The 15,452-nt window shown below is 40.0% G+C and overlaps 1 protein-coding gene across 5 annotated transcripts in view; it reads right to left on the minus strand.

Annotated features, from left to right (window-relative positions):
- Positions 1 to 5,215: 5,215 nt before the first annotated feature.
- nalcn (sodium leak channel, non-selective) overlaps positions 5,216 to 15,452 on the minus strand; it is a 63,890-nt gene continuing 53,653 nt past the window's right edge. For 3 of the 5 annotated variants that reach the window (XM_058622398.1, XM_058622401.1, XM_058622403.1), the window contains 18 exons: positions 14,690 to 14,794; positions 14,118 to 14,224; positions 13,909 to 14,029; positions 13,727 to 13,825; positions 13,437 to 13,530; positions 11,654 to 11,760; positions 11,471 to 11,545; positions 10,261 to 10,380; positions 10,095 to 10,163; positions 9,857 to 10,005; positions 9,638 to 9,731; positions 9,290 to 9,422; positions 8,512 to 8,627; positions 7,560 to 7,717; positions 7,248 to 7,398; positions 7,009 to 7,155; positions 6,756 to 6,873; positions 5,216 to 6,047 (listed from right to left, as the gene is read on the minus strand). In XM_058622398.1, the coding sequence (XP_058478381.1) occupies positions 5,905 to 6,047; positions 6,756 to 6,873; positions 7,009 to 7,155; positions 7,248 to 7,398; positions 7,560 to 7,717; positions 8,512 to 8,627; positions 9,290 to 9,422; positions 9,638 to 9,731; positions 9,857 to 10,005; positions 10,095 to 10,163; positions 10,261 to 10,380; positions 11,471 to 11,545; positions 11,654 to 11,760; positions 13,437 to 13,530; positions 13,727 to 13,825; positions 13,909 to 14,029; positions 14,118 to 14,224; positions 14,690 to 14,794 (2,106 nt within the window). In that variant the 3' untranslated portion in view covers positions 5,216 to 5,904. The remainder of the gene's footprint in view (positions 6,048 to 6,755; positions 6,874 to 7,008; positions 7,156 to 7,247; positions 7,399 to 7,559; positions 7,718 to 8,511; positions 8,628 to 9,289; positions 9,423 to 9,637; positions 9,732 to 9,856; positions 10,006 to 10,094; positions 10,164 to 10,260; positions 10,381 to 11,470; positions 11,546 to 11,653; positions 11,761 to 13,436; positions 13,531 to 13,726; positions 13,826 to 13,908; positions 14,030 to 14,117; positions 14,225 to 14,689; positions 14,795 to 15,452) is intronic. The other 2 variants (XM_058622399.1, XM_058622400.1) reach the window with 1 other exon arrangement.

Here is a 15,452-nt window from a genome sequence, read left to right on the forward strand (position 1 = left end):
TCTTGATTTCTCTGTGAAGGGGAGGAGAAGGTAAGCATGTGAGGAGTGACTGAAAGTAAAGGCTCTCTCTGAGCTCAGAAGAATAAGAACCAACACGAGTCGTTCTTTTGTGTGAATGCGCAGTGTTGTAGTGCACAGCACAGATGGAGTCCGAGCACCAGGCTTTTTCAGCTTGAACCGCTGTTGCTTTACTGTAATTTGTATGTTTCCTCTAAGCAGAAAGGCAGACACAAAACTCCCACAGTTCCCTGATTTGAGTAGAAACACAAAACCAGACAGAGTCCATTTTGTTCAGAGTTTTACAAAGGTATGGAGAAAAATATACCACTTTTTCTTTCAAGACAATGTCCCTTCACAATTTTGCTCTTTTTTTATTGTAAGGACATTTCAATGGTATTTTCTGATGCAGATTGCAGTCTGAATGCTTTTCCTCTTCTTAATGTCACATCCATTTTCTGCCCCTGTGCTCGCAAACACCATATTCATGCACAATTAGACATAATAGCAGAGTTAAAAACACAAAATTATAAGGTAATGTCTCACCAAAGGCTACAGTCACATTAAAACATGCTTTCGCTGTGATCTGTAGGATTGCTTGCCCCACAAAAACAAAATAGCTTGAGCACAGCGCCCTCTGCAGGTAGGCATTATCCCCTGCTAATGAAATGGTCAGCGCTCAGACTTAAGTAGACAGAGGTTCTCATTGTTACCCTTTCACTGCAATTACAAGCCTTTCTACTTTGATTGGTGGGTAAATGAATTGGTTTGAGCCTGTATGATTTCTTTCTGAATTTGCCACTCATACTCTAATCTTGGCTCGAGATCAGACAAAGCCTACTCCCAGTAATTAAAGACACCAAAGCGAGGTGTAGGACTGGGGTACAAGAACACCAGAGCCGGATGAATAGGACTGATTAGGTCTTTAGTGAAAATGTGGTTTTCTGGCTTAAAGACAAAGTGCAGCCTCTCACTTGGTGCTCACTGTTCAGTGGGGTGGCAATTGACTGCTGCTGATGAGGTACATGAGGTAAAGGCCTAAGAAAGACTTCCTGCACTCATCATATTTACAAAGGAGCAGCAGCAGCAGCAGCAGCCAAAATCTAAATCCACCAGGTACATTTCAAGCATGAAACAGGCTTTTGAATAAAACTTTTGTGGTGGAAATAGATTTTTGTTCTAATTAGGCAGACAAGATCCCGTCTCAGATCAGATGTGGTGATCATGAAGCACGGGGGGGGGGGGAAAGCGGTGAAATGACAGCTTTGAAATCTCTTAGACTGAACTTGAATTTGAGTTTAAACAGACTGGAAGGACAGCTCAATTTCACCCAAAAGTGTGCAGAAAAATGAGCTACGTGACTGACATGTATTGAGCAAGTGAGCAAACTGATTGGGACTTTCTGCGGGAGGCTCTCGCCAATCTGAAAAACAATGGGGTCACAGAATCCCATATTTCTGTGAGTGAGCTGTATGACAGCTGTGGTCAGGTCAAGGTCAGTGTACTTCGAGCAGTGGATGTATGCCAGCTGACTGAGCGGAAAATTAGAGTTTCTTTCTCTCTTCACCGAAACTGGAATGGATTTTAATCAACACATTATGCCAGTTGTTAATTGCTTTTGCTGCCTGCTGCTAAAATAATTTGCTACTTTTTTTATTGTAGTAGTAGCCATCTGTTTCAAATCACAGGGACAGGATCGGGCTTAGACCTGCGGTGGATGTTGACATGAAATACATGCAGCTAATTTGCACTGCCACCACCTTAGTTAAGAGGCTAAGAATGTGTCTGAGAGAAGGTAACGTCTCACCAACAGCGATCTAACACGAAGAGCGAAAGGGGAACACAGCAATGATTAGGGAAAAAAATAAATCCATAAGAAGGTGCAAAAGCAAACAAATGTTTTTGTTTTTTTTCAAAACAACAAATGATGAGTCAATACTGTAGAAAAGTATGAGCCAGATTATCTTGTGCATCGTTTGAAACAGGTGCCATTTTGGCCTTTAAAAACAATGGCTTCCTTATGAGATTCACCCTGTTTTAACCTCTGTCTGTGTTACTTTAATTGCTCAAGGCTGCAGACACTCTCAATAATGTCTAGAGGACACAATAGCCGTGAGGAGCCGAGCAAGAGAAAGCTTTTACCCTCCTTCACCTCGTATTTACTCTAATCAGTCTGACTGTTGAGGCCCACATCGCTGCCTGAATGGACTAAACTTGCCGTGCCTCCACTCTTGTCTGACTCTCACATCTTTACAGTGTGTACGGTCGCATTTACACCAGTTAAAGAAGCAGCAACATTCAAATGAATTTGAAGAGAAGATACCTGTAGCCAAGATGGAAAGTGAAACAGGCCAATGAAATAGTTTTTGCTGTTCAGAGAGATCTTGAAATCAGACGTAAACATTTCCAAAAGAGTCAGATTTATTGAGTCTGCCATTGAAAGAGACATGACTTTACACATGTAAGTGCAAACACAGCTAATAAACAGAAACAGAGTCATCACCTTGTCTCTGTCTGACACCTCAGAGCCTATAATAAAATTCACACTTTGTGGAAGAAAGTAAATTTAGTTACAAGTTAACTTTCCAACACTCCATCCGTCTGTACTCCAGTGCTTTAGCTGTGCAGAGAGCCATCAACTGCACTGGAGATGCACGTGTGTGTGTGTGTGTGTGTGTGTGTGTAGATGCCATGCATGCAGCATGGGATGCATCCTGTACCTTGAATGTGTGTGTAGTGGTCTGCAGAAACAGAGGTATTTTCTTGTCTGCACCATGCTACCACCATGGTTCGAAAGTGACATCTCAACAGGAGGGAACAAAGCCATCAAAGCCATCATGTTCTTTAATTACAGGTAATCTTGACTCACAGACACTTTTCCACTCCCTCTGCTCTTAGGAACTTTCCTCCTCAATTACCAAAGTGGCTCAATTAGGCCCCGAATAAGCAGTGGACATGCATAAGGACGAGATGGGCAAATTACAATCGAGAGGGTAAAAACAACAGGCACCATAATACCCAGTGTGATGCAGAGGCAATTAAAAGACAAAAAAGTGTTCTACCACACAGGGCGAAAATGAGAAAAAATAGAAAAAACCCTTTGATGCGCTAGTTCTGAGCTAAGTGGAGCTTAAGAGGCAATAGCTGAGGAGAAGAAAGGGCGAAGAAAGATAAATTAACGACAGTTGATTGGCAAGAGGGCTGATGTCACACTGTTTCCCTACAGGACCATATGTTGGGGGGGAGCACTCAGTCATCGAGAGGCAGGAATGTGTGAGTAAGTCATGATTTCTATAGAGTCAGTAGGTGTCCCACCGGCAGCTCATTCTCTGCACTCTCTCAGTTTTCCTCAGCATTCATTATCCAGACAACCTCATACGCACTCCATCAACTGTGAAACTTACTGGGCTTTTGAAAGGACAAATGAAGACCCTGTCTCTTTTTAATGGGCTAATTCTGTGTCCAACAAGGGCCCTTGTTAAGGGGAAATGCTTTAGCTACAGCCGGCAACATGGACGTGTGCACACTTAGCTCAAACCTACCTCATCAAGTAACCAGTGAGAAATACAGTGCTGTGCAAAAGCTAGATTTGTTGATTTAGCAATGCTATAATGACCAATTATTTCTTTATTGTAGCACATCCAGACACGAAGGAAACATGCACTTTTAAAGTAACACATTTCTCAGACAGAAACTTGAACTTCAACAATAGCGCAACTTTGGCTCTCTTAAAACTGAAGTGGAACCCTAATTAACGTTGTTAGTATAAACCTGTGTTTTCATGCTGAAACATATCTGCTGTGATAAAAGTCAATTACATTATTCAACATTATTCACATGCTTGAATGAGACCAACATTCAGTCCAATCCCATCCAAATGCCAGTGATCACAGAATTTGACAGACAAACTTGGTGGTGACTCACGTTTGCACTGTACTGAGGGGATAAACTGAGACGATAATGCACACACACTTTTGTGTTTGTGTGCTGAACTTAGGGTGTGAGCGTGTGTGTGTGTCTATTGAAATGGAATACATTTCATTGAGTGGACGGCGAACTCATGCTGACCTGGATGGCAGGTTGGAAACTGTGCTCATCTAGTTCCAGAGCAAACTGCACGTAGGAGATGACAGGCCTGTCATCATCGGTCATTGCTGTGAAATGGAAACTGGGCACCAGGGTCGGCAATGACTCAATAGGAGAGTATGTTGAGGAGAAGTAAGTATGATATAAAGTATTGCAGTAGAGCAGCCACACAGCCCAGGAACTACAGGAAGAAAGACACTTCTCCTAGTTGCATTGTGGACAATGTAAAAAGAACAAGGTTTGGACCCCATGGTAAGACAAATGGTGAGCTACTTACCGTGGCAGCTCAGCATGTATCCAGGAGAGGGCAGTGTTCTGATCTGAGCAGATGTTTACGAGGAGGATCACTCAAAACAGCATCTGTCCACTCGAAAACACCCTTCATCAGTCAACTCCTTGGTTTCCCTTCACTCATACACGGTTAATTGCATTTCCAGCAGATTGAATTGAATCACTGGGTAAAAACATTATGAACTTATCTGAGGCACTGTATGTTTTCTAAGGGAATAACGCAATAGCCCAAAAAAGACAGGACTCATTCAGTTCAGTCATTCAAGCTTGTGCACCATGTTGAACCGAATCCAGCAAGTAAAACATAAAAGAAATAAAAAAATTCAGCAAGAAAATATTATTTCCCCACATATTTAAGGATTTGAAATGTCTTTGTGTACTTTCTACAAAATGATGCTAATGTTTGTTATTATAAACATTCCAAAATAATAAAAAGGGTTATTAGTATTTCGTAATGGTTTTTCTACATGGATTGAATAGATAGAAAACCTTTACTGTCACTGAAATGATGATGCTATACTAACATAAGTTAAGTCTTAAATATAAGTATAAAACATACAAATACAGTGCTTTAGAAATAATAATGATTACATAGAGGGTGACATTTAACACACACAAGGAAAATGCATCATGTCAGGAAGTCAAAACCGTCTCATGACCTCTGAAGCGAAGTTTTCACAAGCAAAATAATAAAAATAATAATTATTCACCATATTTGTGGCAAATGCTCTCATCTATTAGATCTATTAGATTCTCTTAGTCTAAGTCACCTCTGAGAAATGTATTTTACAGTGTAGTGATGTAATGTCAATGAAATGAAATCCAACATTTATTTTGCTCATAAATACCTGAGCGAATCAGGCCTTTATTAGAATAATTTAATACTTCATAAATAAATTATAATCATTTATAAAATCTGTCATAATTTCCAACTCCACACAAATACATAAGATACTGTGTATTTACTTTTGTAATTACATTCACAGTCATAGATCGAAAAGTTATTTTACTTAGCTTGTTTGACCAACAAGAACAAGCGTCCTGCTTAAAGTATAAAGTCACAATAAGAAAATTTAAGAAAATCAGTTCATACTGAAAAACAGAGGAGACGTCATCAGAGACATGGTCTAAAAAAACAGAGATGAAGCTTTGACCTGAAAGACATCACAACAAACGGTAGCTGCATCAGCAACAATACAGGTTTCAGAACAATGAAAACAAACAGCAGAACAGTAGAAAACACATAAGCAGCAGCTTCTTGGTTCTTGGTCCTTTCCTGTCGTGTCCACTGTAACCTGCATAGAAAACCTCAGCAGTCATAACGCTGCAAAATCAAAAGTAATACCTATCCCAGAGATTTGAAATCATCGCCGCATGTCACAAGGGCAGCAGCAACAAATGTCTCAAAGAAATCAGAAAGGACAGAGAAGGCCTTATTTTCACTGATGGTGGAGATAAGGGAAAATGAAAGCCAGCAGGACTTCCCGCTATTAAATAAAAAAAAACTGCAGGATGTGCTGCAACTCGTCTCTAAATGTCAATGAGGTCATCGCCACTCTCGTCGCTCTCCACAGTCAGCTGACGGGTCCACCACTTCTTCACCTCTGACCCCGAAGAAGCCTCATCCTTGACAGGGTTCATCTTGCACACTATGGACTTGACACTTGTGCGACCTGACACAACACACACACACACATAGAAGATTCTATCTCATTATATGAAACATCTCAGAGTCAGTATTCTATGAAATACCGTGGCGCGATCTTGCAGAAATCAAAACAGGCATTCAAAACGAAAATAAAGAATACTCCGGTGTGTAATCATTTAAATTCGGTACAATACTGATCCCTACCTCAGAAATTATAATTATAATATTATATCTAATACGCTGGTCATTCTAATGTGAATTTTTATGTTTAAAAAAAAACATTTTAAAATGTCTTAATTATATTGAAGTGTCTATAATTTCAGCTAGTTGGCAAGCCCCCTATTGGTTTCTACCACACCCTCACCAATACTTATATTATATTATTTTTTGCTTCTTTTTATTACAATAGTAATACATTGTATTTATATAGCAATGTCAAAGGGTGCTCAAAGACTCTTTGTGTGTGTGAAAAAAAACATATAGATATAATGTATACATTGTTGTCCTTACTTCTTTCTCATCTGGCATCAACAGGGCCTTTGTGTCTTTTCAGACTGTCAACAACAGCTTGCTTTTTACTTCGTGCTGTGACTTTTTTTTGAATGACAAGGTCACATATACAGTATGTGGCTTTTCCATACGTACGTACATATTTGAAGAGAAGCTTTGTTCCACTCTCGCTTTGACAGAATGCCCTCACAAAACTTCAAATCTTGCGATAGACTGTACACACCTGCAGGGAGCCGCCACTGTCCCAGCTTCCTCTGTGGTCTCCCCAGGTCTGAAGAGTCCTGTCTGTAGCCTCCTCTGTCTGACAATGTGGGGCTCAGTAACTGCTGGAGACCACTCATCTAAACAAAGAGGAGACATTCTTTGTTTCACCATTGCAAGCGCACACCTGCCGATTATATGATGTGCTTGCTACATATCAAGCTGTGACCATGTGCGAGTGTATGCGCAGCCATGGTGCGTGTGTGGGGCTTTACCTCAGGCTGTGACGGGTTGTCTGGGTTGTTAGTATTGTGGTCTTCACTTGGCACAGTGGTCTCTATACTGGGGGGGTGGAGGAAGTGGCTCAACTCCTGCTGCTGGCTCTCTCTCAAGCTGAGGATGATGCTACGCGGCTGCTGCTCCTTTAAGTGCACACAGACATGAGTGGTCAGTGTGAAAACAATATGCATGTGAGTGAGGTTACAAAAAAAGGGACGTGTGTTGAGGGACGAACCGCCCGGATGCGTTTGAGGCACTTCTTGAGCCACATGCGTATGGTCTGCTTGGCAACCTCTTCTTCAATGGTGTACTCCAGCTGTTCCCTGGCCAACAGCTCCTCCAGCTGGAGAGACTTTCTTATGTCTACTGAGCGATATGAGAGCATGCTGGATGAACACGGAGCCCCACACACAAGAGAAGGAAAGATTTGTTACAAATCCAGCTTCAGACGACGTACACAATGAAATTCAAACGCTTCTAAATGCAGCATTTAGGATAGCTTTAATGTGACTGACAGAGATTGTTGTTAAATACTCATTCTCATCACCTGAGCACATCGTGGAAGGTCACATCTCCTCCATTGTGAAGTCGCTCCATCTCGTAGCACATGTGTTTAAACAGCAGCTTGTCTTTGTCCAGGTCCACCTCCAGTCTGCCTCTGAGCAGACGGAGCAGGAACTTCACCCTGGATGTTGGAATCACGCCCTGGAGAGAAGAGTCTTAGCAGTCACAAGGCTGAGAGATTTTAAAATCTTTAAAGTCGTGCTCAAACTACAGATGACAGTCAGGATTAAATCTTTATGTTTTACAGCTCAGTTCTGAAGAGAAATATCAGCAGCTGTTTTTTGTATTCTTGAGGCAGTTTTGGTGTCGAATCATTTCCAGACGTTTTCACCAAAACTTGAAATTGAATCCTCTTACTGTCCCATTTGTCAGCCTAATATAAGAAAACAGGTAACAGCTTTTTCTCCACTATTTGAATGGCATCTCATTAATTCAATGTCAAATCTGGCTGTCTTTTGCTTCTACTAATAGTCAGTCAGTCTTTATTCTACTTTTTTTTTATAGTCATTAATTTTAAGCTTGACAATATAAAACGATCACGTTGTTGGGTTGAAATGGAATAAAAGAGAGGTGAATATAGTTGGGTTGTGTCCGTACCAATAGTAAACTGCCTTCATGTCTCATAGTACATTGGCCCCAGTTTGTTCTGCATGATATAATTGCACATACTTGTAAAAGGAATAAAAAAAAAACCCACTATATCTGAATGCCACCATAGACAAATAGGAGGAGGTCTCCTTTTTTAATCCATCACCCACTGTTCTAATTACTTCCTCTCCTATTATTCAATGCCAAACTCCATTCCCTTCAGCCCGTCTCATTAGCTTTTGTGCAGATTTTATTTTCTCTATATTATCCATCGCTCGTGGCCATATGATCATCATCATCTCCCCTCCGCTGTGTCCTCATCCTCTTTCCTATTGCTAATTTCTCACCTCCCGTTTGTCATCCACCATGTTCCAGATGATTTGGAAGTGCCTCAGGTCATTATAGCTCAGCAGCTGGTCCTCCTCGGTGGAGTAGAACAGGGAGAAGTTCTCCACAATGATGGCTGCAGTAAGAGAAAGTGAGATTAATGCTCACATATGGAAACATATATATGTATATACCATAAAAAAAATTTTTTTTATGAAAGCTCATTGCTTCATGTGCAGGGGATTTGACTTTATCACGTAGGCTCTGTAACAAGGAAAAGTCTGTGATGTCTGAGATTACAGCCCTTACAATGGTAAATGTACAGATACAATCCATAAAACCAAAGGAACAGAAACAATGCATAGATCACTGAGCAATATGTGGATTTAATCACAAACAAATGTTCATTCTACAAATAATCCTGAGCATGTGGAGAGAAGGAGGCACAGCACTTTCTTGATGCTGATCTTAACTCATGTCTTTTCTCTGAAGGGACACCTCGTCGTCTTTTTGGAGAGATTCCTTATCAACACGTGCACAATTGTGCTTTTAGAATTCTGCAGTTACACATGATATAAAGTATAAAATCAAAATACTTCGCACATAATATAGACCCAGTTTCCACTGGTGCATCAAGCAATTATTTGTGTGCCAATATACACAATGCAACTGTTTTTTTTTGCTCTCCTTCGTTGGGGTACCAAGCACAGTGACTGAAACCTACATTATTTACATATCTGGCCCACACATCCATCATAAATGTCAACTTTTTTTATTCCCACAATGTGACACACTTACCTACAAGTAGGTTGAGCATGATGTAAGCGATTATGACATAGAAAGAGCAGAAGTAGATAAGAGCTCCAGCATAGTTGCCACAGTCAGTCTCCCAGTAGCGATGCTTATCTGGGGTGCAGAACGGTGCCTGTACCTGGAAAAACAAAAAATAAACACATTATACTTTGAGCATTAAAACAACCGAGAGTAACCACAGCAACTGATAATCATGCTGTATGCAACACAAATCTATTTCATCTCCATTGTAGAACAATGAGGTGACGCAACCCTTTCAACGCGAAATACAAAACGAATAATGTACAGTATTTTGTCAGTGGGAGTAAGTGCTGGACCGATCGCACATCTTACCATGCAATCATGCATGATTTTATTCCAATCTTCCCCGGTCACAATTCGGAACAGCACGGTGATAGCCTTGCCCGCTGTGGAGAAGTTGGCATGCCTGTGGGGGAAATGCACATTTAGACAAACTCTCTACAAATGTGTTTCCACTTCGGGCCATTTCACACAACCTGCAGAGCTCATCAACAAAAGCAAACAGCACCACACAGGAAGCGATGTCCATACCGGTTGATGTTCTCGCCATACTTGACAGTTCCAAACAGAACAACGCCAGCGAATGCGTAGCAGAGGAGGAGGAGGAACATGCCCACGATGATGAAGAAGCTCTTGTACATGCTGACCACCACAGTCAGCAGCAGCATTTTCAGTGTCACCTTCATATGTGAAACACACAAACAAACGCACATTCAGAATCACACTTCATAAGAAATATTTGTTTTTTTTAAGCACAAAACATACTCACATGCTTCCCACATATTGTGAAGAATCTGAAGACAATCACACATGTACCCATCATGTAGGTATATGCATTCTGTTGGAAAAAAGAATACAGATATGTCTATTTGCCAAACATGGATATATAAAAAACAACTTCCTCAATTAAAAAAAAAAAAAAAACAAATTCTTACCAGAAGTGAAAAGTGCAGGACTATCCAGATGACACCCAGTGATGTGACCAGCAGGTCATAGCGATTCCGTCTGCTCTGCCAATAACCCGCTGGAGACATGGCTATCAGCTTCATGGTCACCTAACAACATCAACACAACATTAGATGTACTTCTGTCCTCAGAGCGATGTATAAATCAATCAGTATTACGTAGTCGAGTACATAGAGATGAGTTTTCTAGGCGATACAAATGCCAAAAACATCAGAAATGGCTTTTTAATAGTTTGGGGATGTATTTATTAGATAATACTTAACTATACTCTTAATATACTAAAGCAGGGCCAAAAGCCTTCTTTGTTCCTTAAAAACACAATTAGAGCAAACACTTGGCGGTGTCCATCAGAGGGACACAGGCTTGGAACACACTGCCCGCTCATGTTCGAAATTGTGACAATTTTACTACCTTTAAAAAGACCCTTAAAACGTGGTTGAAAACATGCCAGACCTGCTCTCATGGGTAGCCTCTTTGGTTTTTCTGTCTTGTGTATGGACTTTTGACCTTTGTGTGAATCAGGATTGACTTGTGTGGAATTTCTACATGTTTTGTCCAGTTGTCATGGTGTATTGTCTGTATATGTATATATTTTTCATTTTTTAAGACACCTGCCTTAGGACAACGGATGAAATGTAGCAAATGTGCTTACGCCGGCATATTTACGTTGATGCTTTTGCTGATATGTTGATCAATGTGCATTGTCCTAATCAAATGATGAAAAATGAAAATGAAAATTCACACGGTAAAGATAGTCATTTTCACTGCCACAGAGGATCGACAGAACCAGGTAATAGATTCTATCTGGAATGACTAATAAACTGTACGATCCTCAACCTTACTGCTTTCAGTGTAATGGATATGACACACACAGCCTTTAGTTTTCAGTGCTTTTAGGTTGAAGGCAAAAAAACAAAGATAGTAAAAGTAGATGGGCTTTCAAAGTAGTTAAGTACACAAAGTCACCTTTTTCAAATATCACTTTCAAAATGAAACCACATTGACAGTTCTATTGCTATTTTTGGCAAAGATTTCATCCAAGCAACGTGCTATTGTGAAATAATTAATTAATACTGTGACAAAGTGTGGTGAGTCAATGTCAACAAACACAACGACATGACAAGACACTTCGACTTATTGTTCTAAAAGCTTAGACGTTGAGGATGTGTACAGACTCACCTCCAGAACAAATATGAAGGTGAAGACTACTGACATGGTGGCGAGGGGAAATGTTACTTGATCATCAACATCCCACTGGAAATGAAATTAAAATGCATTACACTGTAGATAAATTCAAACAAGAGGCAGACATTCAGTAACTGAGTGGAAATGCATGTTCAAAGGTGATATATAGAGACTGACCTTGACTGACAGCAGCACTGACTGTGCCAACACCAGCACAGCGATACCCCGTTTGAAGAAGGGATGTTGAGTAATGTCATACATCTTGGCCCGGAAACCACCATTCTCTGTCAGGCAAATAACAAAAAAAAAAAAGATTTACTGGAGCCTGTGGAACAACTGTTGGTTTGTTTCAGGCCGTTAATGTGGAACCAAAGTGTTTCATCTAATCAGTGATCAGCTTTGAATGATTGAGTTTTACATGCCAGTGGTGTAGTGCATCCAAGGGACCTGCAGGTGGCAGTCATGGACCATTTACAGTAGGTGTTACAACGTTGTAGATGGGATGATCAACAACATTGGCGATCACGTTATCTTCTCTATGGTACAAAAAAAAACTAGTCCCTGCTTTAAAAAAAAATGACTTTAACTCATGTTGTTGGTCTTTACCAAAGCACACCCTGACTTTAACCAACTCTATGATACTCTGCTTCATTTTCCACTCCTGGTTTACCAAAGGGACTGTAACTCCAGTGCTGTTTGTTGTTAGCAGGATTAAACAAAACCTGCTGAACACATTTTCTCGGGGTTTGGCCCAAAGAAGAAACCATAACATTTTGGGACAGATTTTATTAAGGGAGATAAGGGATATAAGATTCCCTCCATCTATCCATAGTCTACCGATTTATCCTCCACATGAGGGTCACAGGGGTGCTGTGCCAATCTCAGCTGACATAGGTGGGGTAGACCTTGAAACAACCATCCACTCTCACACTCTTTTCAGGTTTGATGTGAATTTCTCAAAATATAATGATCACGGTGAAAAGGGTATTAGAATAAGGTATATTGAAAGTCCTAATACATATGAACATTAGAATAGATAAAGATCCAAATTTTATTTTGTATTGTATTTTCTCTCAGAGCACTTTGTAGTTTGTGTTCACTTTATTTGTCAGAATTATTTATTGTTGCTAGTGTCCTTTCTCGCAGCAGTGAGTTCGAAATCCACCAATGGATATTTAACAACAGCGATCTCGGGCAACGTTATCACACCGTCCTCTGAGTCAGTTTTTGCAAGAACTTTGAGTCTGACCAGCGAGCAAAGGCTGGCTCTGTGCTGTAACGATCTGCTAGCAGTGAATGAGTGAGTGATGCCAGTGCTGTGGGCCTTTGGATGTGGATCAAAGTCAGGTTGATGCGTCTGGTGGCAGAGGCACTGCTGACTAAAACTGAAGCCATTGATTTTCTGTTAGTTCTCAGCCTCAACTCTGCCAAAAGGCGATTTCCCACACAGCCTCCAACCATTCACACGACTCTCATCTCAAAAGGAAGAGCAATAGTGTATGTGTGTGTGTAATACTCCATGTTTAAGTAGACACTGTATAAAGCATTTATTGGGTTTCCAAACAGTAATTGTGAATTTATTGTCGATAAAGCGTGCAGTTTGCATCATTTGAGGTGTAAAATCGTTTCATAAATTCTGTAAAACAGACATGATTCAGTGTCTGAGTCGTTCACATTATTCATCATCATATTCAGTTTTTTTTCACTACTGCTGCAAGTCATCATTTGGGTGTCATGATGAATCCCTCAAAGCATCAAACGCTGTCTATTAAATATGGATTAATCACACCAGTGCTGCCTAATAATGCACAGGCGCACACAAACAGCACACAATCAATCAGGAGACTGTGGCAAAGACGTGGCTTCCATGATGTTGAGCGTAATGCTCTTTTCTCTGTGAGTGAGTTTCAGGAAAATTTCCAGAGCATTTTGTTGTGTGTTTTAACTTTGGTGTCAGTACCTGGACGTGGGGGCAGGTGGAGAGGTTGAGCAATTTTCAGTCGACTCTTCAGATCTTCCCATCTTCTTTGGTCCACTGTTAGCAGAGCAGTACCCTTGTAGTGGGAGAGACATTACATTAAAATCCAGGAAGTGGTGAATTTGCCAGGCTGGTGGTCTAAAAATCAATGTTATGTACTGTAACTTCTACAACACCATTGTAAATGTGTTATTGCCTTTTATGCTTCAGTAAAAATCACTCTTCAAACAAATATTAAGAAGCTTAATCGAGTGTACATATGAGCCTCCTACCTTGTTCTCATTGAAGTTTGCAATGACGACTCCAACAAATAGAGTGAGTCCAATCATGCATCCCAGAAACACGAAGACATGGATGTAGATGCCATGGATCTGTAACCATTAACACGCACTTAATACAGGAGACAGAGACTCTTTCATGGAAAATGTTAGAAAGGTAAGATAAGGATCAGTACCGGTCCAACACGGTGAATAATAACATCTCGAACCTCCACCCAGCCTTTCAGTGAGAGCACTTCAAACAGTGCCAACATGGCATTTCCCACATTGTCAAAATTAAAATTACGAGGGTTTGCCCTAAGGAGGGACAGAAGAGATACATAAGTGATGAGGCTACATGACAACAACCCTAAATCTAAGCAGACATAATAACAAGCCATCATACCACACTCTTGGTACCCAGAAACCTGGTTTCTTCTCCCCAGGCCTCAGTTTCAGGTTTAGGTTCTTGGAAACACTGACATTTATTCTGAAGATGCCATGACAATCATCCTGTAACCACACACAGCAGGGAAGGGAAGTTGTAAGTGAATATTATCTGATTAATTTATATACATCATTTTTTATGTAATTTATTTATATATATATGTATGTATATGTGTGTATATATATATATATGTACACACACGTATATATATATATGTAATACATATATACATATATATGTATTACATATATATATATATATACACATATATATCTATATATATACATATATATATATATATAGAGAGAGAGAGAGAGATAACAATGAATCAAACTCCTTGTGGGTATACAATTAATAGTAGACATGTATAAGAGTAGACATGTAACATGAGCTGCAGTTAAGTAAGTAGAACAAGAAGCACTGGATTATTGATTTGACTGGGGAAACCCTGTCTACTTGTTGTGCCTCTCTGCAGGGAGCATGATGTGGGAGGAGGTGCTTTAGTGAGGAGATTATGTGTCATGCTGTACCCGTTTAAGAATATGGGGGTCGTTGCACTTTGCAAGCTTTCCGGCAAACAGTTGAACTCCAAAGCTTGCGAATACCAGCATTAGGGTGAGGAGCAGAATGGAAACCTGCAGAAGAATCCACCAAGAGTTAAAGACAGGTCAACACAAGACAATTCTACATAATCCAAGAAAAAAGAGGAAGCTTAACATATCAGACAGCTGTGAGTGTTGGACCTCAGTTAGAAAACCATCAGGTCCCTGTGAGAATTAGTAGCTATTGCAAGTAATTGATATTAAAATGAAATCCTTGGTCAGAAACCAAAACATAAGAAAACTCCACTGGGAGTTCAGAGATTTTATCAGCAAAGCGAAATATTCGTGCACTTTAAAAGTGAAAGGGCTGAAACAATTACGCGATTAATCAATAACGATTCAATTACAAAATAATTGTCAACTATTTTGATAATCGATTACTTGGTTATTTTCTGGTTTCTCTGCTCCATATAACAAAGACATTAAAACGGAATCTTTAGGTTTGTGGACAAAACAAGACGTTTGAGAACATCATCGTTTCCTGGTTTGACAAACACTGATCAACATTTTATAGACCAAACGATTACACAATTAATTAAGCAAATAATCGACAGATTAATCGATGATGACAATAATCATTTGATGCAGCCCTAACGAATATATAAAGATGAATGGGTTTAATCAGAAAGAAGGCAGCTGTGAAGTAGCAGCATCACTGATTTATAAACATTCGGAGTCAATTGGACAATAT

The sequence above is a fragment of the Solea solea genome, chromosome 2 (assembly GCF_958295425.1).
Source record: "Solea solea chromosome 2, fSolSol10.1, whole genome shotgun sequence".
NCBI lineage: Eukaryota > Metazoa > Chordata > Actinopteri > Pleuronectiformes > Soleidae > Solea > Solea solea.